This window comes from Choloepus didactylus, chromosome 15 (genome assembly GCF_015220235.1).
Source record: "Choloepus didactylus isolate mChoDid1 chromosome 15, mChoDid1.pri, whole genome shotgun sequence".
NCBI lineage: Eukaryota > Metazoa > Chordata > Mammalia > Pilosa > Megalonychidae > Choloepus > Choloepus didactylus.
The window spans coordinates 19413271-19438894 of NC_051321.1; the positions used below are offsets into that span (position 1 = coordinate 19413271).

At 37.1% G+C, this 25624-nt stretch overlaps 1 protein-coding gene across 1 annotated transcript in view; it reads left to right on the top strand.

The window, feature by feature from the left end:
* Window positions 1-6348: 6348 nt before the first annotated feature.
* The window catches only part of CCDC186 (coiled-coil domain containing 186), a 56109-nt gene continuing 36833 nt past the window's right edge, over window positions 6349-25624 (top strand). The window contains exons 1-3 of the mRNA XM_037804622.1: window positions 6349-6555; window positions 15762-16457; window positions 19456-19582. Coding sequence (XP_037660550.1) covers window positions 15823-16457; window positions 19456-19582 — 762 coding nt within the window. The 5' untranslated portion in view covers window positions 6349-6555; window positions 15762-15822. The remainder of the gene's footprint in view (window positions 6556-15761; window positions 16458-19455; window positions 19583-25624) is intronic.

The window sequence follows — 25624 nt, forward strand, 5'->3', positions numbered from 1 at the left end:
TACATAGAGAAAGGTGTTAACTTTCAATGTACAGCTCAACAAGCAGTTATAAAGGTAATAATACATTAACTTTTAAAAACCTGTTAACTGTTCTGGGGTAGGTGGGTTGATGAAGGAACCTTTTACAGTCATTTTTATTTTCCAAATTATATTTAAGGATGAATTATTTTTATAGCAAAAAGCATTTAAAGAATTTAAGTGTCACTTAATATTGTCTATTTTCCCAAAAGTAAAGGATCAGTAATATTTAAAGGAGTAAAGGATGATAGTAATATTTAGACCATAGAATTCGGTTATTGCCAACTTCTCTCAAGACATGTAGGTGGGACCCTCAGTAGGCAGCATATAAGTCCCAAAAGTAACTTCAGGCTGATTGAACTGTACCCTTATTACAGTTACCTTTAGATGGTTATGTCTGTCTCCTAGATAATGTTAAGTTGCTTGCAGGCAGAAAACATGTCTTATTAAAAAAAAAATAATAACCAAAACACCCTCTGATTTTCCATAGTACCTAGCACAATGTTTTGCACAATGAGGCATTAATTCAAAAGATATTTGTACAACCGGGATAGAAGAAATGAAATTCACAGTTTGAAATTACATCTAGTAATTTAAAATGGAAATTACATCATGTTATGAGGTTACTTGAAAATTAATTGCAAAAGTTTATGCCTTACATCAATTCTTCCAAAAATTCAAAAATAAATATATCTGACTTCAGGAACAACAGCAACAAAATCAGTTTTGGGCCCATTGTAAAGTTTAAGCAGCAAATAAGAGTATTTACGCTTAAGCTCCACCTATGTTGGATTAGAGATGATCACATCAATGCACTTAACATTTAGGAGGACACGCCATTTGTCTCACCCTCTTCAGGAATCTTCATTGCAACAACCAGGGCAAAAAGCTGTCCAGATCTATTCTATGACCAGAAGCTTCCTGCTTCCTTTCCATTTTGGGGCAGTCAATTGTACCGCATTTTTCTTTCTAAAATGGTTCTCTGCCCAACTGACTTTTGTTGCTACTCTGTGACCCTATCTTTCAAATATCTGAGATGACTGCCAGGTCCCCTTTCCCCTAGGCCCCTAACCTGCTGATGTAACACCTTCCAGATGCCTCACAATTCTAGACTTTCACGAATCCAGAGACCCTCATACAGACATGGCTCTCGGAACTGAATACAGCATTCCAGACGTGGACTGACAACCAGTCAACAGGAGAACTGCTGTACCTCACTTTGAATACTAATTCCACTTATGTGACAATCTTTGGACTAAGCAGCCAGATCTATGGTGGGTCCACATAAAACTTTCAGCCAACTAAAACCTTTTGGAGTTTAGTTTTTGAAAATGTATAATTATCATATCATAAAATTATGGTATGCCCTAATTCCCAACCTGGGGCTGCAGGCTTCTGGTATGCAGGGTCAGAGATGTGACAGACATTGCTGCAAGAGTCATGAAACCTCATGGGTTAGTCATGCCCAATTTTAAAACAAGCAATTTCCCCCAGACTCATCCCATTATTTTTATGTGGTGCTGGTGATGATGACAATGCATTTATAATCATCCCTGAATCCATAATTGTTTTCTTGGCCAAAAAGAGATTAATAGATGGGTCCCCATATTTCTTTATGTTAAAGGGATCCTTATATTCTTAGAATTGGGAGTCACTGATGTAATAAAAAAGCAGTAAGCTGGAAGTGGCTAATTTCTATAATTCTACCAGCAAAAATGAGGCCTTGACTGTGTATTTCTGTTTCATGTTTTGAACCCAACAAGACACAAAGTAGGGCAGGCCCTCTCTTCTATTACCTCTGAATCCCTCTCCAAGGGACCAGGAGCATCCCTGGATACACTGCAAACACTGAGAGAAGCCATCTTTCCTTCCAGGAGACCACAGCTTAGAGGCTAGAGTCAACCCACCGTGCATTCAATATCAAAAGCAAAAGCAGCAGAGACTTAGCTGTAACTTTTTTCCTTCTCTAATATTTGCTTTTGTCTTCTGGGTAAGGGCAAGCATCCAAGAAGAGCCATTCTATTCAAAGGAAACACTCCATTTTAAAGCTACAAAACTCAATGGCTCAGCAGAGCATGAACTTTGAAATCAGTCAGACCCACATCCAAGACCCATCCTTCCTCATTTTCTAGCTATGCTATCTTGGACAAATCACTTCACCTTTTCTTGGACTCAGGGACTGTAAAATGCGACAGCAAGAGTAAATTCCTCATAATTCCTTATTGTGAGGATTAAGTGAGGAATGGTATGTAAAGTACTTCGCCCTGTGCCTAGTGCTTACCAAGTACTTAAAAGGCAGCTATTATTTGTTACACTTTTTTTTTCTCATTAAACTTCGTTTTAAAGGGTCTCAAAGTTCTGTGACAGCTTTCTGGTCAAGTCGTTTTCCATTTAAAAAGCACTGACTTTAAAAATCACTTAAAACTGCCTAACAGAAGACAGACACAAAATTCTTTCACTGATGGAAGACTAGTATGAACGCTTAAGATGGAAAGAATTTTGAGGACTAAAGTATTCCTATTTCTTCATTCCTACAGATGAGGAAGGGAGATCTAGAGAGGTGAAATAACTTCAAGCCCCCAGGGCTAACGCCTAACACAGATAAGTTGAAAATCCAGGTCAGACTCCTGGGTGGTGCAATGCATATAATATCCTGGTGCCTCTCTGAAGGATCCAGAAGTTAACTTCAGAGCCCTAAAAGGGTGAAAACATATTCATAGCAGAGACCCCTGGGCCAAGAGAAGTGGTTAGCACACAGCTGACACTCTGTAAAGGCTTGTTGAATAAACCAGTGCCGGCCTGCCCATATCCAAGTGGAGGCCGCACTGCATCTTCCTTTCTTATCGGAAGTTAAGAGGTGTTAGGAAAAAACTTCTAATATTTTCAGCGTAGCTTTGAGATAAATGAAGGAACTGAATTCACAAACCAGTTCCTTTTAGAAAAAAACGGGAGAGAGGTCCGGGAACTGAAAAGCACGGACGTTCACATTCTGGAAAGTCATGCCTGGAAATGCCCACTATTTTTCAAACCCTCTGCAGGGCCCTCGCCTTGCTCCTGGCTGCAATTCCCTTGTCTCTCGCCCCTCCACCACCACTATCAATACCAAACCCTCCCACACTAAAATCTCCACCCTTGGACCTCTCCTTCCCAGCCAGAGCCCCAAGGTCTCCTCTACATTCCCCTCCTCTCTCCGCTCCAGGTCTCTCGTACCCGCTCAACGCGCGCCCTCAACGCCTGACCTCAACGTCCAGCGCCCAACGTCCGGCCCCCAACGACCAAAGCCCTGCAAGCCCTCTCCCAGCCCCCCTTGCTCCCCCACGCGCGCCTCAGAACCCTGACCTGGAAGGCGGAGAAAGGGCTCTTAACCCTGCCTGGTGTCTGAAGCCTAGCCGTGGCGGCGTCTGCCCGTGCCACTGAGCCCCTCCACGCAGCTCGGCTCTCTCAGCAACACTCGCCTGAGAGGTTCCGCACCCTTCCCGGCGCCCGTGTGACGCCTGCGCAGTCCGCGTCCCACGTGCTCCTCAGCGGCGCCCACGTGTGTCCCCCACGCGCAGGGTTAAGTGCGATTCTGGCCCTCAGTCCTTCTTGAGAGCTTGTGGAACAGACTGCTGGCAAAGGAAGTTCCTCCGCTGCAACTCAATATAGCTATTGTTCTAGCTTCTTCTAGAAAGGTTTTCGCAGGAACTCTGTGGGCAAATTTTGGGCACAAAGACGCAGATTTTGGCTCCAGGGATTCCTCTGCCTGGTCTTGGAAATGAGACACATGTGATCACTCATTTTTTCCTGATTTGGGGCAAGTTATTATTTCTGTTGCCCAAAGAAAACAGTTTTGATTTTTTTTTAACCTTGGACCTATTCAAACATATTCAGAAGGAAAGTGCTGTAATGTATGCTCATGTACCCATTAGCTTGCCCAATATTATCTATTCATTGTTGTGAGAAACAAGCACTATTCCTAAAAAGGAATAAACGCTCACACGATTGTGAAGAAGAAAAGAATTTATTCATGGTCTTACAAGAACAGGCGCCCAACCAAATGTGGGGGTTGGCACGCAGAACAATAGATTCAGCAGTATTTATTCCCTAAACCTAACTGCAAGTCCCTCCCCTGTTTCCCCATTGGCTGGATACTCCAGAGGTTACATTTTATTCAACAAGCCTAACTAGCCCCTGCAAATTTGAAACATGCAGCCCGCCTAAATTGGAAACATTTGAAATATGCTTCCTGCGCAAATTTGCAACATTAGGAACCCTTGGAACAAATCTCCACCCCTGACTATAATGGGTATGCCCAGGCCTCTTTAGAGCCAGTCTGGGCTAGTTTGGTAACAAGTTATGAGGCTATTTTGAGAACCTCTATTCCGAGGCCCCACCCTGCAAGGATAGTAGATAGTGGGCGAATAAGCAGGGGGCTGACTGTGGATTACAGTTTGTCTTTTTAACCCTCTACCAATTCCTTAACTGCCCCACCCTGCTAGGCACACCTGTCCTGTGTGAAAGCTAAACTTAATCTCATTCTCACATTGTCAATCTTGTTTATACCTCTACCCCATGTCAATCTTGTTTATACCTCTACCCCAAACACTCTATCCCCCCAGATTACCCCCCCAGCTCAAGCAAATGCCCAACTTGATTTTATTTCTTTTTAATTGATTTTAGTTTATAGAACAGTTTTAGATTTACAGAAAAATTGAGAAGTAGTACTGAGATTTCCAGTGTAAGCCTCACCTAGTTTTCGCTACATTAACATGTTAGGTTAGTATGATATATTTGTTACAATTATTGAACCGATATTGACACATTATTATTAACTAAAATCTGTAGTTTATTTAGATTTCCTTAGTTTTTACCTATTGTCCTTTTTCTGTTTCAGAGTCATCATGTCACATTGGGCTCCTGAAATTCCTTGTTTCTAATAACCTTGACAGTTTTCAGGAGTAATAATCTGGCATTTTGTAGAATGTCCAGTCATTGGAATTTGTCTGACTTTTTTCTCTTGTTAAGACTGGAGTTATGGGTTGTTGGGAGGAAGACCACAGAGGTAAAGTGCCATTTTTATCACATCACATCAAGGGTACATACTATCCACATGATTTATGCTGTTAATGTTGGCCTTGATTACCTGGCTGAGGTGGTGTTTGTCAGGTTTTTCTACTGTAAAATTGCTGTTCTCCTACCCCCTCTCCATACTTTACACTTTGGAAGGAAGACTGTATATTTGAAGACTCCAACCCTCAATCCCGAAAGATATATCTTACTTGTAATATTTGGTGAAATTATTGTTTTAAAGTCAAATCATTTCTTTTCTGTCACAGACACTTCCACTGCAAAGTGTGTTTTAAGCAGCACCTTCATTTAAGGAGGGAGGTGCCATTTCCTGTTGAAAAGGAAAGAGGAACAGAGTTATACAATACTGTATTTTTTTAATTGATTTTTTTGTTTGTCTACAGTTGGTATGAAAGAAGCTTGACAGGAGTGCAGTAAATTTTGCTTGGCAAAATCTTGTATTGAAGACTCGCCTGAATTGAGTATTTTCACTCAAGAGCTGGACGTAAGTCCTAACGTAAAGAATATCATTTCACTGACATCATTTCATTTGCAAAACCTCAGCATATTGAAATTGCTAGCCTTACTTCTCCGGATGGGGTTGGGCAACTGTATTCAACAACTTTTTATTGCTAACTATTGAGCACCTCCCGCGTATCAAACCCCTTGCTGCGTAGTGTAATACTCAACCGGGAGACGACACTCCCTGCCCTCAAGGGGCTCAGAGTCCGGTACCACAGACAAACACACCAACAGTTCATTATTAGACAATGGCAGTAAGTACCACCTGTGAAAAAGAACGGGATGTTACGGAAACCCCGGGAGGTCTCTCTCAGAGATGAATTTTCAGACGTGCAGGTAGGCTGCTCCTGCTGACACCGCCAGGTGCCCGGTTGGCGCATCAGATCTGGGAAATCCCAATTTCGAATTCTCTTTTATTGTTTTATGCCCCTGACTAATGCGAGGAAGGGCCAAAGGGTGAGGAAGAAAAATATCCAATTACTGCTTCCTACGGAAAGAAACAACCAGCTTGGGTCGGAAAGGGGCGTGAGGCGCAGGACAGGAAAGCCTGCTCGCCGGGTCCGCAGGAGGGCGGGTGCTAGTAGAGCCCACGTTCCAGCTCCGATTTCCCCCGGCAGCGAGGCAGGAGGCGGGGCTGCGCCGACCCCGCCCACTGCAGACAGGTTTCTCTGAAGCTCAAGGTGCACCTGCGTCACACCGCCCCCACCGCGCTGATTGGCTGATTCTGGGAGCCCCGCCCTCTCAGCTGTAGCAGGGCCGGCATCAGTGCCGCCGCCATCTTTGTTGATGTGTCAGCTCTGCCGGGGTTTGGGGAATCCGCGACTGACCCAGCTAGGTCTTCGCGGGGTTCCCCGCCGCGGCCTTCCCCCTCCCACTCCCGTCGGTTGGCCCCAGCTATGGAGAAGCTGACTCCTGAGCCAGAGCTACAGCGGCCTCGTTAGGGTGCGGCCTGAGTCTGGGAGAAGTGGGGTGAGTGCCCAAGGGGTGCCCGGGTCGGACCGGAGAGGCGCGGCAGAGGCTCGGCGGAGTTGCTACGTTCCGGCGCTGTCCTTGAGGTCCCGGGGCGGGGGCTAGCTACTCCCGGTCTGGCTTCGGGGCGGGGTGGGGGTAGGGGAGTTGAGTGCGGGGTACGGAGTTTAAGCCCCTTCCTCTCCCTGCCGTACGTCCCTTGGGTCCCGGGCCGAGGTGGTGGGGAGGAGCGCGACCCGTCGGGGCTGGGCCGCGAGAGCGGCCGAATTTGGGCGGATAGCCTGGTCTGCAAGTACGAATTGTATCTAACCACTACCTGCTCGGGGGACTTTTTTACAGACTGAATCGTATATTTCTCTTTTCATCTCCAAAATGAGGCTGTGTGTGTGTGCGTTATGTTTACTGTGTACCTACTTTTTTTTTTTATCACCTTCTAAACACTCCGATTACTGTGAATTTAAGTTACTTAGAAACGCTTCTTCGGATTTGCGGATTCTTACGGTTATATTGCCTTTCTTCCAAGGCCATCAATGGATTTCATAAACCTTGGTTGGTAAGGCATGCAATTACAATATTCAGTTTGTGCCTCTGTCAAATGTGTAAAATGGTAAAGCCCACTTCCACTCTCCCGAAGTATCAATTCTGGAAAACAATGCAGGTGTGATTATTGCCCAGCTGTTAACAATTGAGTAACTTCCTCTAATGTTCACATCATGATTTGATTTAAAGGAATGAAGCCTGGATTTGGAGTCAGAACACCTGAGTTTGAATCCTGCGTTTTCGGTAGTCTTGTTACCTTGTACAGTTTCCTTCTCTGTTAAATAGGAATGTTACCTGTTTCACGGGAATTAGAAGAGCTAGTATAGTAAAATATGCAGTACAGTCTCAGGTACTTGGCAGTCTTTTTGTGTGTGTCATGTACTGTTGATGTCCACCTTTTGTATTTCTGCCAAAATAACAGGCTCGGAGTTTTTCAAAGAAAAATGTTCAGTAAATCAATGGAGCAGTGTTTCAAGAGTGTGCTGGTTGGTGGTCATTCAAAAAACAAAACAAAACAAATTATATCAACTCTTTAGTACCTAGGTATGCCATTTGTGAGCAGAGACTTCCCAGCTACTGGCTACACCTTGGTATTGACAGTGTGTTGTTCTTGATTAAGGCTGAAGAGACACTGATAGTGAAACTGTACTGTCTCCTTGGGTAAAGGTTTCTGTTCCTTGTACACTTTTCAGTTCTTTATCCACCATTATACAAATAGAAAACAGTGATGATTGTCCTAGTTCTTTTTTTCCTCTCTTTTTGGCATATTCATGTTATTTTAAATTCAGTAATGGTATTGGCTAATTCACAGATTTAGCAGTATTAAGAATTAAACTCCTTTTTACAGTGTAATAGGCAAGCATGTATAATTACTGAAGAATATCCTTGGTAATGCATGGATTGTGTTTATATTGATTTTATCTTTTTCGAGTATTTTATATAATTCAGAATAAATGCATATAAACTTAAGGTTTCTTTGCACAATGGCGATTCCATAGACTCTCATTGGCATTTCAGAATCTTATTTATTGCTAACATGAAGGGAGTGGCTAGTGTGTAGCACAGTAACCACTTCTAACCTTTAGTTCCTTCACCCTATAAACTCAGGAGTTGTCCTTTGATGTTATACAATGACAGAATAGCTGATGATGATTGCTTAGTATATTCAGTTTAAAAACATCTATTTACAGCTACATGCTGACATCATAGAATGAAGATGAAACAGTGCAGTATACTCACTTCTTAGGAAAGAGTTGATAGGTTGATAGCCTTATTTAGAGATTCGGAAAATCATCTTTTCTTTTGAAGAATGACTGACAAACTCTAGTAGTTTCCCAAGCTCATCTAACAGTTCCATGTTAAACTAGGAATCCTTAACCTAAGATTCTGTTTTTTTTTTTCTTCTAATGATTTGATTTTTTAGAGCCCTTATCTCTAGCTTTAAATAATAAAGCTGATTCTTGAATTTCTCTTAAACATATATTACTGGGCTTAAAATATTATGACTATTATATTTAGTACTCATATTAAGGGCAACAATGAAAGCATAGATAATTTAACAAATACCTTCCTAATCTTATCATGTTGTTTCACACTTCCCCATTGAACTTTCTCAGCTCCTGAGATTTTAAAATTTCCTTGGGCTGAGATGTAAACAAACAGAAATATTGGCGTGAAGAGCTGATAGACACAAAGTGGAAATTGATTCCTACGTATTAAAGTATTAGTTGGATTGTGAGTAGATTTCTTGTTAACACTTGTCTGTCACTGAAAAATGTGAACCAGTAAAGTGTCTATTGTAGGGGGATGATTGTATAGTAAAAGCTAATGAATAATTTAATTTTTTTGTAAACTACATATACCAAATTAACCAAGCCCAGGCCAAAGGTGGTTTCAAAGTTAAAACATTAACAAAAACTTTAATGTAAGGCAGACTTATAAATTATCTTAAAAAATTTTTAACCTTTTTGAAAAGGGAATTAGAGATCATGTGTTTTTTTCCTTTTAGTTTTCAGATTAAAACAATTAGCTGAAAACACTTTTCATATTTTCTTAGACTCAGAGTTCAAATGGTGAGATCTACACAAGAAGCTCCAAACTAAGATTTCTCACTCATAACTTTCTGCTTTTTTTTTTTTTTTTAAATTAGAGATATGTAAAATTGCATAGATCTAAAACCATACTGATGATCTGACATATATGATATAACTTAACATTATGGTGCTGCCACTGATCCTGTTTTTCTTGGAATCTTGATGAATCACAATTTTTCTTCTGTTAACTTTTTACCAGATTTTGAACTCTTCTGAAAGGTCTTGTTCCATCTATTGCCTGCCCCCCCTCCTTTTTTTTTAAACATTTTTTTGGGGGGTTGTCATTCACATAACATAAAATCACCCCACCCTGTCTTGAGGGCAAAGCTAAACAAATCCCTGCAAGGATAATTGATTTTGGCCTGATATAACATACTTTTCCTATGGTGTACTAAGGCAACTTTTAAAATCTAATGTTGTCTCACTTAAAGGAAACTCAATATATTAAAGTTAAATTGTACCAGAAAGGCTAATCAGGATGTGACTACCTTAAAAAAATATTTCTTCCTTTCCATAGAACTGTAGAGTTCTTTGAAAAAGTCAGCCCAGTTTTAATCTTTTAAAAGTATAATTTGATCTGCATAAATTCACTTTATGTGAGACTTCAGTATCATCATGTGAAACAAGGTTTTCATGTCTCTTACATAGGTTCTTTTCTGTTATTTTATTCTATTTTTAAAAAGCTTTATTAAGAAAATGTTTTTTAATGTCTATATCAAAAATCAGTTATTTGGGGGTTATTAGATCAGTTATTTGGGAGTTATTAGATTATACTGGACTGTGGATGCTTTGATTAATTTATTGCTTCTGACTTTAATTGCCATATGGAAATCTTGCTAGGACTCTTCAGAAAGGAGTTATTTTGTTTGCTTAGCTTTCAAAGTGTGTTTGGGGAATATGTATAAAACCTTTCAAGGTACTTTTTCTACTAAGGAGAGTAAGCCATTACATTGGCCATTATAAGGCCATACTTGCTTATCTTAATGACATTATTTAGGAAGTATACAGCTGGTATTATTTGAGACTTAAATGGTACATTTTATAATTGAAAGTTCGTAGATTGTTGTAAATAATATTTATACTGATCTGAATCAGATTTGCCTATTGGATGTAAAGCACTCAGCGTTTCTGTATAGTTTCTGATGGAACTCAGGCAGGCTTAACATTAAAGTACTGTAATTTTAAAATAAAAATTTAATGTTTATTTATTGGCAGCAACACATGAAAAGTAAAAAATTAATATAGAACCTTATATACTGGTCCACTATACCAGAATGTAAGCTCCATGAGGGGTGTCTGTTTTATTCATGGTCGTATACCTCGTATACCCACCGCCTAGAACAGTGCCTGGGCATAATAGGTGCTCAATACATATCTGATGAATGAATTAATTAACGTTTTGTTTAGAGATGTATTTCTGATGTGGTACCCATTGTATGAGACTTGTTTGTTTCATAACCTGTTATCAAATATTTGTGGATTGTATTTGTTCGTATTTGCAGTTTTTTGAATATGCCTAAGTTTTTCTTGTTGCTTATAATACTAATTAGCAGAGATAAAGGAAACAGCTAAAACCTACGTGGTGCTTTCATTTGTATGGCTCTTTTATGGAAATAATTCATAGAATTGCAAATTTTAAAAATTTAAGTAATTTTTTAATGAGTGTATTTTAGTAAGTGTATCCAAGGTGGGAATGGTTGGCTTTATGGCAAATAAAAAATGTTTCTTGACCAGTTGCCTACAGCTGATGAGCTCCAGTCAGAGCGAAACCAGTTCTCACGCCACAGAAACAATTTTGAAGTGTGAATTGGTCCTGTAGTACTGTCAGAAACAACTCCTGGGCCAGGTGCTTGAATTAAGAGGAATTTTGTGACTGTTGTAAGTTTTAAATACAGTATTTCCCGCTAATGAGTAAGAGCTGCTGAAAAGTCAAATAACTTGCTATTTTATTACCTCAAAAAGCCAACACATATTGTAATCTAAAATTGTAAATTATTTTAAGTGCTTGATTTGTACAAGCACTTAAAATGATCTTGTAAATAAATGGCTAGTTTTACATTCTTCCCCTTTAGTCTCAATACTGACTAGGCTGTTCTGTCCTCAGTAGCTTTAATGCCACTCCTAACCCTCCTACCCCCCAAAAAAGAAAAAAACAAAAACTAGAGAGAAAGTAAATTGGCCTATATGGCATTGCCAACTGGAAACCCACAAGAGGACTCAGCTTCTGTTTTTTTCTGCTGGTTAATCATGGACCTAATGCAGCTCATGGTTTTTTTGATCTGCTACCACTTCTATGCAGTTAATTTTTGTTGATAGCTTTGTTACATACTTCTACATAGATCTTCATTAACACCTTCTTTTCCTTTTGCTTCCTGTCAGTATTCATTTGAGCTTCAGAAAACTAAGCTTGCAAGCTAAGCTAAATTGGCTATCAGATGCCAGTTTTTATGACTTTTTCAAACTGAGAAAAAGTTTAGAAAGCACTTGTCTTTTGGGAGTAAACTAAGTCTTCCTTGATTTATAGAAGGATAATATATAAAAGTTAGATTCTAAGGTTAGGTAATTATAAATTTTTTTTTTTTAACCTAGATAAATAGCAGCAGAACGTGACATTATTTTTTGTTGTTCTGCACTGTCTTGCATATTACATGTCGTCTTGCAAACTGATTCTCTCCCAGTAAATGCAGTTTGGTTCCCCAGATCATTGTGTAAACCCAATGGTTCCCACTCCCTTTGAGAACTACTGAACAGCATTTGCAAAAATGAGTGTTAAATGCAATAGAGGATATATTGTTATATTTATTTATCTATTTATTTATTGTTACTATTATTTTGCTTGAGATTTAAGAGGCTTGATTTTAGTTTAGAGTAAGGCTTCTTGCTAATGCAGATATCATCCAAAAGACTGGAGATAAGCTGTCCAAAAATGTCTCAAGGAAGACTGATGATTATAAAGATATTATATGCTTATTTTACATGAGAGATTATTTTCATACTTGCAATGAGAGAAAATTTGGAGGAATATGTGGCATTAAAATTGGTCCTCTAAACAATTAGGCCCTGGATAGACTGAAGGGAAGAACAATCTAGGTGTGGGCAAAGCCATGGAAATGTTAATGTTTGGGAGAATCTTTAGACTGATTAGACTGGTGGAATACAGTGAACACTAGATTTTAGGAATATGTTGAGAGATAAGATTAGAAAAGTATTACAACTGGTTTACTGAGGAATCTTAATTCTGGGGTATATACATGGAATGGTTTTATTGTTTTCCTAAATGGGTCTCTACTCATACCGTATAAAACTCGCCCATCCCTCCCACTTCCCTCTGAAGTGTAACTCCTTTAATAATGGCTTAGTCATACCTTTTCTGCCCTTTTTGGTTACTAGAGAATACTCATTTCAGAAATTGACAGGTGTCATTTATTTAAAAAATAAAAACTAACAAAAAGAAATGAGTTTAATCACAAATTCATTCTGCTCCCTGAAGAGAGGCTCAAACTGTTGCTCCCTGCTTTGGATTGGAGAAAACAAGGTGTAATCTGGCTCTAAAACATGCTCACTTTTCTTCCTCCAGCTAGCCCCTTTGGAGTTGGGGAAGATCAGCCAGCAGAAGCAGAGCTGTCATTATGTGAACTTCTATAGTTGAGAGGTGGCCCTGGCCTCCCTCTGGTTTATCTGTTTGAACTGATGGTGGTCTCTGGGGAGGCTATGTATGTGGACTTTTTAGGGGCTGTGTTGTAATTCACTGGCCCCTTCTGCCACTAAGGACCCACTTTATAGCAGCAGCTCCTGCTCCCCTTTTGGCAGTTGATGGTACATACCTCAACCCCTTCTCTGGATTGGATGACCTGTCATTTGGCCTGATGGCCCCCTGGGCTGCACCTAGTCACCTGCTCCTCCGTTTTTAAACCTCCTTGCTTCTTTACTTGGAGTTGCAGGATGGAAAACAGTTGAGGGAGGAATGGAGAACAAAACCAACAGTTCAAGTCTTCCAGGTATGAGGTGGTCAGGGGCCTGGAATAGTTTGCAGATAGGAGTCAATTACAGTAGAAAGGAGGATTTAAGTGAAGGCGATATAAACTTTGTAAAAACTGTGAGGAAATAGATGACTAAGAAAAATGATAACATTGGTAGAAATTGGAAAGATTAGCTGAGAGTACTCCATTATAGGGACTGTAATTGTGATTTTGGATTTAGCCATTTTGACTTTGAGGAGATAGTGGAACATCCAGTAGAAATCCATATATTCAGTTGGAGATTTTATATCTAGACAGACACAGTAAAGAGGAGCTAGATTCCTCATCTGTATCTCAAGAGCACAGTACTGAATGATTATATGGGCATAAGCTATGAGTTGTTCAAGTTGTTCAAGTGGATGAATTCTAGGAGGAAAAATAAAGACTTGAGGATGAACACTGGGAATATGAAAACTGGGTAAGAAGATGATAACCAGTATTTCCATCATGCTTTTCTGTGGACAAATTATGGCACACATATAGGAGCCATAAAGTTGTCAGGTGATAAAGTTTCTTCTCTAGGGTAGAATCATAATGCCCTTACAGTCTTATTCTCTCTTTCCCACTCTCTTTTTTTCCAGTTTAAACTTGTTTCCCTTTTATTAAGGTCCAAGTTACCTTTACATAGTTTGGTATTCAATAAAGGAAAACTTGTTTGAATAAGGTAATATGTTATCATCAGTTTTCCAGGGGATTGTTTACAATCAAAGTAGCAACTCCAATAAATCCTTGGGAAACCCATCCATGGGAATTTACACTTTGTCAAGGCCCATTTCCCCTGGAGTGGAGATTCTCAATTCATTTAAAGTTGGTCTAAGATCCTGGATGACATGGGGGTGGATTTCCTTAAGAGGTCCTGCCTTGTCCTTAAGAACCTCTAGGATGCAAACTGCACTTCAGCAAAATTATTTAACTGTCTGCATGACCACAAAGCAGCAGCCATAAGTTTGGATTCTGATACTAGATCATAGCCCACAAGCGTGTTTATTTCTTTATGCAATTCCTTGGCATCAAAATATGCCTTGTTGAAGCATGTCACCCAGTGAGCATCAAACCTCTCACCTGTCACTCTGCGGTTTCTGGGTTGGACTCGCACCCACGCGTGGCGGAGTACTCTCTTTTAAATGGGTTCTTTATCTGCTATGCATTACATTTTGGTTAGCTCTTAGCTGACTTATGTTAGTGTAGCGTTAGTTGTGATTTTTTAAATCACTTCATTAGTTTTTAGATTGAATTCTAGATTGATTTTAAATTCAACAGCAACACATTCACAAGTTATCTTAATTGGGTTACTTTGGGAAAGATAATTAAGTGGCTAATGCTTTTGTTACTTTATCCTAAATTTTGGAAAATTTAAAGTAAAAATTATTTTACTTCATCCTGAATTTTGAAATACAGCATACTTGTAAGGTGTTTTATTTACTTACTACATTTATTTGTATTATCTAATCCAAGCCTCTAATATTAGAATAGGCTTTGGCTTGGTTATAAAATATATGCAAGAAGATGATAGGTTTTTTGTTTTTTGTTTTTTTTGGTTGTTTGAAAATATATTTTACATAGATAGGCAGTTTAGAGTATAAAGGCTAATGTCTATATTAGTTGATGCCCCAAAGGGCAGTCTAAACTAGAAGGCCAGGGTATTTAGCACACAAGCTGTCTTTTCTGCATTCCTAGAATAATGTTTCTCAGTTACTACTTTAGTCATATCACTTTTGTGCTTACAGGCAATCATCAAGATTGCTGAAATATTTTGTATTTGTCTCAGGATAATTTTTAAGTCGACTCATTTTCATAAGATCGCTAGAATAGTGAACCTCACATACAATATAAAAATGTATTCTAACCTTGTGGAATTACATTTTTTTTAATGTTGCTTTTATGACGTAGGCAGTGCTTAATGGACTCCATTTGATTTGCACTAAACATTGTTATTCCTGATGAGAATGTTTAAAAATTCTATCAGGGATCCTTTATACCCTGGCTTCCTCTCAGTTCAGCTTTTAGATCTCTGGGGTATAGGTAGCTGTGTCTTGTTATTGCTTAGTTTACCTTCTTACTAAGTTTTTATCATCATTATTGTACATTGTTTCAATTATCTTGGTATGCAGTTTCTCTTCTAGAGCTTTCATTGCTGTCTCATTTTCCCTGTATTTTCTTACAGATTCTTTCCGTAGTCTTCCCATTTATTGAATTGAAGTAATTCTAAACAATTCTTTGATGTTATTCTTTCAGTTTACTAGTATTATTCCTCACCTAACATCTTATTGGGGTGATTGGGAATGACAAACTGCAACTGAAATTAACTGGTGAAGTTATAAATAAGACAAAAATGGAAAGAGGAAAGAATCAGATTTTATAGCTGCCCTGCTGGTTGTGGCACACTTGGGTTGGCTGTGCTATTCTTTTATATTTTCCCTGAGCAGAGGCTTTCAAAGGAATTATTAATAATGAAATTTGTGTTCTTAGATATTTAACATCATGGAGGTTTGCAAATATATAGAGAGTGTCTTGGGTAATTTTTTTTATTTTTTGTTTTGATGTTTTGACTTAGATGTGAAACGAAGACCAGAAGCAGATATGAAGAGAGGCAGTGTGAATTGATACCAGTCAGCATGTCAGAGATAGAGCATGTAGCCTCTACTTCCTCTGATAAAAATATTGGAACAACATCTGAATTAAAGGAAGACTCATGCAACTTGTTTTCTGGTGGTGAAGGCAACAGCTTAGAAAATGAATCCATACTATTGTCTTCAAATTTTGATAAAACTTTATGTCAGCCTAATGAACACAATAATCAGATGGAAGCACAGGAAAATTATATTCCAGATCATGGTGGAGGTGAGGAGTCTTGTGCTAAAACAGACATATGCCCAGAAAATGCTGAACAAATAGCTAATTTTCCTGCTGGAGATTTTGCGAACCGAGTTTCAAAAACAAATGAAACAGAACAGACAGTAACACAAATATTGACGGAATTAAGGTCATCTACGTTTACAGAAGCAGCTGATCAAAAGTCTTATTCAGAAAGTCCTTATGATACAGACTGCACCAAGAAACTTATTTCAAGAATAAAAAACGTTTCTGCATCAGAGGATTTGTTGGAAGAAATAGAATCTGAGCTATTATCTACAGAATTTGCAGATGAACACCGAGTACCAAATGGAATGAATAAGAGTGAACATGCATTAATTATATTTGAAAAATGTGTACAAGACAAGTATCTGCAGCAGGAACATACCATAAAGAAGTAAGTTTTTGATGGCATTAGATTAGCAGTGATTTGAAATTGAATTCTTTAAGGGAAAATACCATCTTGTCCACTTTTAATCCCAAAGTAGAGTCATGCGTGTAGTAGTTGATCAATAAGTATGTATATGTAACCTTTAAGAAAGGAAACAAAGCATACTAGTCGTCACTAAAATAGAGATCAATTCTCTTTTTAAAAATTATATTAAAAATTTGGAATAGAGATGTGTGTGTGTGTGTGTGTGTGTGTGTAGCAAAAGGGAGGGAGGAAATCCAGATTCCAGAGGAAGATGACAGGAAAAAATATACTGTAATCCAAATATTGATGAATATAAAATTGTCTTTTAATGATCTCCTTGCTTCTAGTTTTTACTCTTCCAGATTATCCTGTAGTCATTGTGGATCAGTCTTCGCAAAACCAGCTCATCCTTTATTGACTTATCCAGTGAATTATAATCTCTTGGTGTCCAGGGTCCTTCTTAATACTACCCCAAAACCAGTGCCTGCTACTCCTATACACATCCTTACTGGAAAACTTCTGTTATTTGCAAGTATATGCTTATTTGCTTTTATATTGAACCATCAGTGCTTCTGTTGTTGTTTTTAGGGCATCTCCCTCATTTTCTTCCTATCTATATCTCTTCTTTTAGACCTTAGCCCTGAGCTTATTCTTGATGCCTCCTCTCACTTTCCTTAGGTCTGTACTCTTACCACTTTCATACCTTTCTTGTAAATTATAGGACATTGTACATTGAATAATAAATAATAGCAGCAAACACTTATATGCTGTTAATTATGTGCTTGACTCTTTATATATATTAACTCATAGAATCCTCACAACAACCCTATGGGGTATGTCCTATCACTATGTCCATTTTACAGATGAGGTACCTAGAGCACAGAGAGATTAAGTAACTGCTAAAGGTCACGTGCTAGTAAATGGCAAAATCAAGATCTGAGCCTAATTAGTCTGGCTTCACAGTTTTTATTGCAGTTATCTGCAATGAATTAAAGCTGTCAAGCTGTCTCAAAATAATAGACATGCAGTAGAAAATTCCTCTTTTTTGTACCATTGTTATAATAGTGGCAGGATGGTAGAGTGGGGAAAGCGTGGAGTTAGAAGGCTCCCACTGCCATTTGCAAGTTCTGTTAGATTGGCCAAACTAATCTCTCTGAGTCATATTTTTCACCCATATTACGCGGATGGTCCTTACCTGATGGAATTGTTTTGTAAACATTAAGGTGTTATACAAATTTCAGTTATTAATATTAAATCTGGATTAATCTTTTGTTCTACACATATTTTAAATTCCAAAATAAAATGCTTTGTAGCTTAGTTTGGCTCTAAAACAACTAATTTTTTAAACATTTTCTCTGAAGAAAACTACCTTTCAGTTCTTTTGACTTTTAATTTCTTCTTTGGCTTCTAAATTTCAATGAACATACCTATTTCCAAATGTCTATTTATATATCCATTCCTCTGCTTTCTAACATAACAGTATTATTGTCTAAGGTCCCAACCAAAACTCTTACTTAAAAACAGTTAGTGGTGTATAGGATGTGCATTTGGCCTATAAGATTAATAGTTTGAGTGCTTGCTACTCCTTACTCTTCCCTTAATTGTTCTCTTGTGAATTATAGCCAGGATTCTTGTTTCAGGTAATTTTCTGTAACAAGTCTAGTCTATGTCTTAACCATATAAATTATCTAAATTAAACCACTTTGCCATAAAAGGCTTGAATAAATTTGCATCTGCATTTGCCATTTTCCTAAACACTTGAATGATTGCTTCTTCAGTTCATTCCTGTGCTCAACTGTCACCACCTCTGAGAGGCCTCCTTTGACTACCTTATCTAAAATCATCACAGCTAAAGGCAGTCTTTGTCCTCTTGCCCTCTATTTATCCAAATAGAACTTAATCACTACCTGGCATTTTATTATGTATCTATTATTTATTTCATTTTGTGTTTCTCTCTTAGAGTGTAAGGTCCTTGAGGTGTATCCCCAACTTCCAGAACAGTGTAGGAACATAGTAGGTACCCAGTTTGTGTTAGTTGAATGTATGCGTGATCTTCCAAGTAGAAAGTGGAAAGGTGTGGGCTTAGGAATTAGCTATGGGTCCAATCTCAATTCAACTGTTTATTAACTGTGTGAACTGGAGCAAAGTTCTAGGCTTCAGGGTTTTTTGTTGTCTTTTTTTTTTTTTTAATAAAACAGAAGTAATAATTTCATAGACTTATTTTAAATATTAAATAATCCACTTAAAGGTAAACTTAGCAAATAGTAAGTGTGTAATAAGTTAGGCAATGGCTATCGTTATACTTTTGCAAGTAATTTTTAAGATTTTATTTATATTTTTCTGGAGGGACTGAAAATGAAATTTCTGCCCGAACTTTTATTGTTATTTTGTTTACTTGCTATTTGATTTGTATATTTCTGTAACCATTAAAATATTTTAAAAATCTAAAGCAAGATTTCTCAACTTTACCGCTATTGACATTTGGGGCCAGATAGTCTTTTGATGTGAGAGTGCTGTCTTCTACCTTGTAGGATGCTTAACAGCATTCTTGGCCCTTGTGCACTAGATCAGTAGCATTCCCTGCTTCAGTTGTGACAATCAAAAGTATCTCCAGAAAAATGTCTGGGGTGGGGGGGATATTTTCTAGGGGCAAAACCACCCCTGATTATAAACCACTGATCTAAATGGATGAAGTGCATAATTGAGATACTAGAAAATATATACTTAAGTGGGTTTGGTTTTCTTTATCTGATTATATTTTACTTGATTCGAAATACACAAATTTCTAAGAAAAATTTAATAGCCTTATTCACCTGAGAATATTTTGCAAAGCATAATGTATCATTAAAAAAAGATTACTTAGGAATGTTGATTTATAAATCATTGATATCTACCCCTAATCAGCAAACATTATATTCCATATATCATTTTTTCTCCATTTTTACTTGCATTTTACCTGTACTGCCCTTTTTATATTTAGGCTACTTAAAGAAAATAAGAAGCATCAGGAGCTCATTTTAGACATTTGTTCAGAAAAAGACAATTTAAGAGAAGAATTAAAAAAAAGAACAGAAACAGAGAAGCAGCATATGAGCACAATTAAACAGGTAAAATGACAAAAAATCTTTAATGACTATACTTCAATTTACAAAATAAATGCATTCCTGAAAAGTTGTGTAAAAATTAAGTTATTTAAGTAAAATCACATTTTCAAAAGCAGAGAATTGCTTGGTGTTTAGAGTTCTCTTTTATAATGTGGAAGAGCATAGCCAGTTTTTCTTTTATGCAAATCTTCGTTTTTATATAATATATGTGACTGTATTCTATGAAATCTGGGATTAAAAGATTATTGATGTGACAGTCAACTAGACTGTTTTTGCCAATTAGGGGATAAAGCAATAGATACCTAAAAGTTTATTATCTACCATTAGGGTATTTTTTAAGCTTATAGTTTAATGTGGTTCCATTCTTACAATTTTTGTAAACTACATGGTGAAACCTGACTCTCATAATTTAATCTTTTTCTGGCTAGCTGGCTCCCCTACCCTATCTTCCTTCTTCTTCTTCTTCTTTTTTTTTTCTAATGAACTCTGATGCTTGTATCAACAAAGTGAATAGTCAAGCTGATTACAAATCTGAGCTGCTCTTTATCTTTCTAAGCTGCTTTTTCTTCTGTGGATGGGATAGAAAACATTCTAGCCTTAAGAATGTTTCCTTTTGTATCATCTTTCACATAAAATAACAGCAAGCAATTGGTAATAACATAAAAAATTAAATGGTTTCACTTGATAATGTGTTGGTACACTCAGTACACCTTTATGTAGTTGGAAGGTTGACTGTATTTGGAAAATTTTATATATTTATATTCTGGGGTTTTTTATGTGCTTTAGGTCTGCCCCACGTGAACCAAATTTAGAACTTTAAAGGGGTGAGGGAGCCTTAATAAAAGGCTCAATCTTTATTTTGGTAGTTGGGTCATACTGCTCAATGATCAGAAACTTCACACTGAACAGATGGGAAGAAACAAGAGCTGTCCTTTCATGACCTTATTAGCAGTTTTGCGTTTTTCAAATAGGATTCACCTTTCTTTTGCTAGCATTTAGAGAATTTGACACTTTTAAATAGAAAGTTGGTATAAAAGGATTTTCTCTCTTAATTTTTTCCCTAGATCTGTGCTATGCAATATGGTAGCCACTAGCCACATGTAGCTATTGAGCACTTGAAAAGTGGCTAATTCAAATTGAGAAGTGCTATGAGTGTAAAATCCACACGTAATTTCAAAGACTTAGTATGGAGAAAAAAATAAAGAATGTAAAACTAAAACAGCTCATTTTTTTCATGTTGCTTATGTGTTGAAATGGTAATATTGTGGATATACTGGGTTTAGTAAAATATATGACCTCACCTGTTTTTTTTAGTATTTTTATTGTGGCTACTAGAAAATTTAAATTACAGACAGGATTGTGTCATATTTCTATTGGATCATGCTGCTCTAGATAGGGTTGTCATAAGGAAAGTTTGTACACATGTACCATGAGCTTTAGTTTTGTTTTTTGGTTGTTTTTTTGGTTGGTAACAGTTTTACAGAGATATAATTCACATACCATACAATTGACCTTTTTAAAGTGTATGGTTCAGTAGTTGTTAGTGTATTCACAGAGTTGTACAACTGTCACCACAGTCAATTTTAGAACATTATCACCTCAAAAGAAACCTTGTATCCCTTAGAATTCACTCCCCATTTCCCTCCAACTCTCCCAGCCCTAGGCAACAACTAATCTATTTTCTGTCTGTATTTTCTATTCTGGACATTTCATATAAATGGAATCATATAATATGTGGTCTTTTGTGATTGCTTTCTTTCACTTAGCATAATGTTTTCAAGATTCACCCAATATTGTAGCATGTACAGTACTTCAGACCTTTTTATTGCTGAATAGTATTTCATTGCATGGATATACAACCTTTGTTTATCTATTCATCAGTTGATGGGCATTTGGGTTGTTTCCTCCTTTTGGCTATTGTAAATAATGCTGCTGTGAACATTCATGTACAAGTTTTGTGGGCGTATATGTTTTCATTTCTCTTGGGTATATACCTAGGAGTGGAATTGTTGGGTTGTATGGTAACACTATGCTTAGCTTTTTTAAGAACTGTCAGAGTGTTTTCCAAAGTGACTGCACCATTTTACATTCCCACCAGCAATGCATGAGAGTTTGAGTTTTGCCACATTCTCACCATCACTTATTATTATCTGATTCCTTGCCTATAGCCATCCTAGTGGGCATGAAGTGGTGTCTCATTATGGTTTTGATTTGTATTCCCTGATGGCTAATGATGCTGTTTGTATATCTTCTTTGGAGAAATGTCTTCAGATCTTTTGCACATTTTTAATTGGGTTATTTGTCTTTTGTTTGTAAGAGCTCTTTCTGTATTTTAGATACAGATTCCTTATGAAATGTGATTTGCAAATATTTTCTCCTATTCCATGGGTTATTTCGTTTTCATAATAGTTTTCTTTGAAGTACAAAAGTTTTAAATTTTGACAATGTCCTATTTCTCTCTCTCTTTTTTTGCTTCTGCGTTTTCATCATCTCTAAAAATCTAGTACCAAATCCAAGGTCACAAAACTTTACCCCTAAGTTTCCTTCAAGAGCATTATAGTTTTGGTTCTTAAATTTAGGTCTTTGATCCATTTTGAGTTAATTTTTGTTTATGGTGTGAGGTAAAGGTCCAGCTTTATTCTTTTGCATGTTATCATCTCAACAGATATAGAAAAAGCATTTCACAAAATCCAACATCCTTTCACCATAAACACTCTCAGTAGACTAAGAATAGAAGGCAACTTCCTCAACCTGATAAAGGGCATCTATGAAACACATGCAACTAATATCAGAAAGATTCATGTGAATTCTTTTGCATGTTGTCCCAGCACCATTTGTTGAAAAAACTGTTCTTTCCCCATTGAGTGGTCTTGCCATCCTTGTCAAAAATTAGTTGACCATAGATGTATGGGTTTATATCTGGACTCTCAATTCTATTTCTGTCAATTCTATATGTCTCTCCTTATGGTAGTATCAACTGTCTTGATTACTATTGTTTGTGAGTACCACAGCTTTGTTCTTCTTTCTCAAGATTGTTTTGACTAGTCTGGGTTCCTTGCATTTCCATATGGTTCTTTGTGTTAACGTGTCAATTTCTAGAAAGAATTCAGCTGGGATTCCTTTTTTTGAAACATTTATTTGGTTTTATTGAGTTATGATTTTTTTTCATTTTTTAAAATTCAGTTTTATTGAGATGTATTCACATACAGTCATCCACAGTGTACAGTCATTTGTTCACAGTACCATCATATAGTTGTGCATTCATCACCACAGTTTTTGAACATCTTCATTACTCCAAAAAAGAAAAAATAAAAATAAGAATAAAAAAGGACACACAAAACATCCTATCCCCCCCGTTAATCATTTACCTTTTGTTCCTATTTTTCTACTCATCTGTCCATACACAGGAGAAAGGGAGTGTGAACCACAAGGTTTTCCCAACACATGGTTGCACCATGTAAGCTTTATAGTTATAGAATCATTTTCAGAAAATCAAGGCTACTGGTTGCAGTTCAACAGTTTCAGGTTATTTCCTTCTAACTATTTCAATACACTAAAACCTAAAAAGTGATATCTATATAGCATATAAGAATACCCTCCAGGATGACCTTTCAACTCCATTTGAAATCACTCAGCCACTGAAACTTTATTTTGTTTCATTTTTCTTCCCCCTTTTGGTCTAGAAGCCTTTCTGAATCCCACGATGCTGGGTCTAGGCTCATCCCCAGGAGTCATGTCCCATGTTGCCAGGGAGATTTATACCCCTGGGAATCACGTCCCATGTAGGGGAGAGGGCAGTGAGTTTATCTGCAGAGTTGGCTTTGAGAGGCCACATCTGAGCAACAAAAGAAGTTCTCTGGGGATGACTCTTAGGTACTATTATAAGTAGGCTTAGCCTCTCCTTTGCAGTACAAGGTTCATAAGGGCAAGCCCCAAGATCATGGGTTTGGCCTATTAAATTGGTAGTCCCCAATGCTTGTGAGAATCAGCTGGGATTCTGGTAGGGATTGCATTGAATCTGTAGATCAATTTGGGGAGGATTGGCATCTTAACAATATTAAGTTTTCCAATCCATGAACATGGGATATTCTATTTATTTATTTTTTCATTTCTTTCAACATTTTTTAGTTTTCAGAATATGTCTTGCACTTCTTTTTTTTTAAACTTATTCCTAAGTATTTTATTCTTCTTGATGCTATTAGAAATGGATTTTCTTTATTTCATTTTCAGATTGTTCATTTCAAGTGTATAGAAATGCAATTGATTTTTGTATATTGACCATTTATCCTTTAATCATTCTAAAGTTTTTTAGTAGATTCCTTAGGATTTTCCACAAAGGGACTCTAACCGTCAGGATTTTCTGTATACAAGATCATAACATCTGCAAATGGAGAGTTTTACTTCTTCTTTTCCAGTCAGGATACTTTTTATTTTATTTTCTTGCCCAGTTGCCCTTGCTAGAACTTCCAACGTAGTGTTGTAGAAGTAAGAGTGGACGTCCTTGTCTTGTTCCTGATCTTAGGGAGAAAGCATTCAGTTACAATTGAGTAAGATATTTTATGTGTTTCATAGATGCCCTTGGGTTGAGGAAGTTCCCTTCTATTCTTAGTCTGTTGAGTGTTATGGTGAAAGGATGTTGGATTTTGTCAAATGCTTTTTCTGCATCTCATTGAGGTAATCATGTGGTTTCTACTTACTATTTTATTGATAATTGATATGGTGTATTACATTAATTGATTTTTTCAGATGTTAAACCAATTTTGCATTCCTAGGATAAATCCCTGTTAGTGCATAATTCTTTTCATATAACATTGAATTGGTTTGCTAGTATTTCATTGAAAATTTTTCCATGTATATTCGTAAGAGATAATGGTCTGTGGATTTCTTTTTTTGTGATGTTTTTGTCTGGTATTGGTGTCATATTAGTACTGGCCTCATAGAATGGGTTAGGAAGTTCCTTCTAGTTTTTGGAAGAGTTTGTGAAGAATTGGTACTAATTCTTCTTTAATTGTTTGGTAGAATGAACCTGTGACGTCATCTGGCTCTGAACTTTTCTCTGTGGATAGTTTTTCTTTAATGCTAATTCATTCTCTATTTCTTTACTTGTTTACTTTTCTGTTTCTTCTTGAGTAAGTTTTGGTAAGTTTTGGTAGGAATTTTCCATCTCATCTAAGTAATCTAATTTGTTGGCATACAATTGCTCATAGTATTCATTCCTTCATAATCCTTTTTTACTTCTGTAAGGTCAGTAATCATGTCTCCTCTTTCATTTCTTATTCTAGAATTTGAGTCTTTCTCTTTTTGTCTTCGTCAAGCTAAAGGTTTGTCAATTTTGATGGTTTCGTTGCTTTCTCGCTATTTTTCTATTCTCTTATTTCGTGAACTTTTTTTTTTGAAAGATCAAAGTTTATTTACTACCTGCTTACAAAAACATATTGCACACCAAACAACCAAAATTGAAAAAAAAAAAAAAAAAAGGAAAGGGAAAAAAGAGGACTAACGTAGCTTATACAGAATAAACCTTCTGGAAATTGTACTTTTTAGTAGTTCAGGTTATATCTGAATGGACATAACTAGTTCAGCTTAGTGTTTTAAGTAAAGCTATGTTTAATTTTTAAATACTGTATATTTTAATAAACAAACCAAACAAAGCCTCAATGTAGAACAGTCACTGCCAATAACACTCAGTTTCCCTGCAGATAAGTTTAACAAATGTACTCCAGTAGTCTGCAGATTTTCCTTTACATATAGCATTTAAAAAACGCGTTAAAACATACCAGTTTCCAGACTAAACTAATGGAGAAATTACAATTTAGTGCAAAATACTTCCGATTGCATTTCATTCTCGTTTTCCTCAAGTGAAGAAGTGGTTGCATATTATTAAAAATATAACAAAAGCAGCTAATGCTTTCATAAAGAATAATAGGTTGGGGATCCCACCTCCCCCCATCTCTGCCATATTTTGAAAACAAAATAGCATTTCTTATAGCCAGCAACTTTTTAAAATGTTACATATAGTACTTTCAAGGCACTTCTGATGATAAC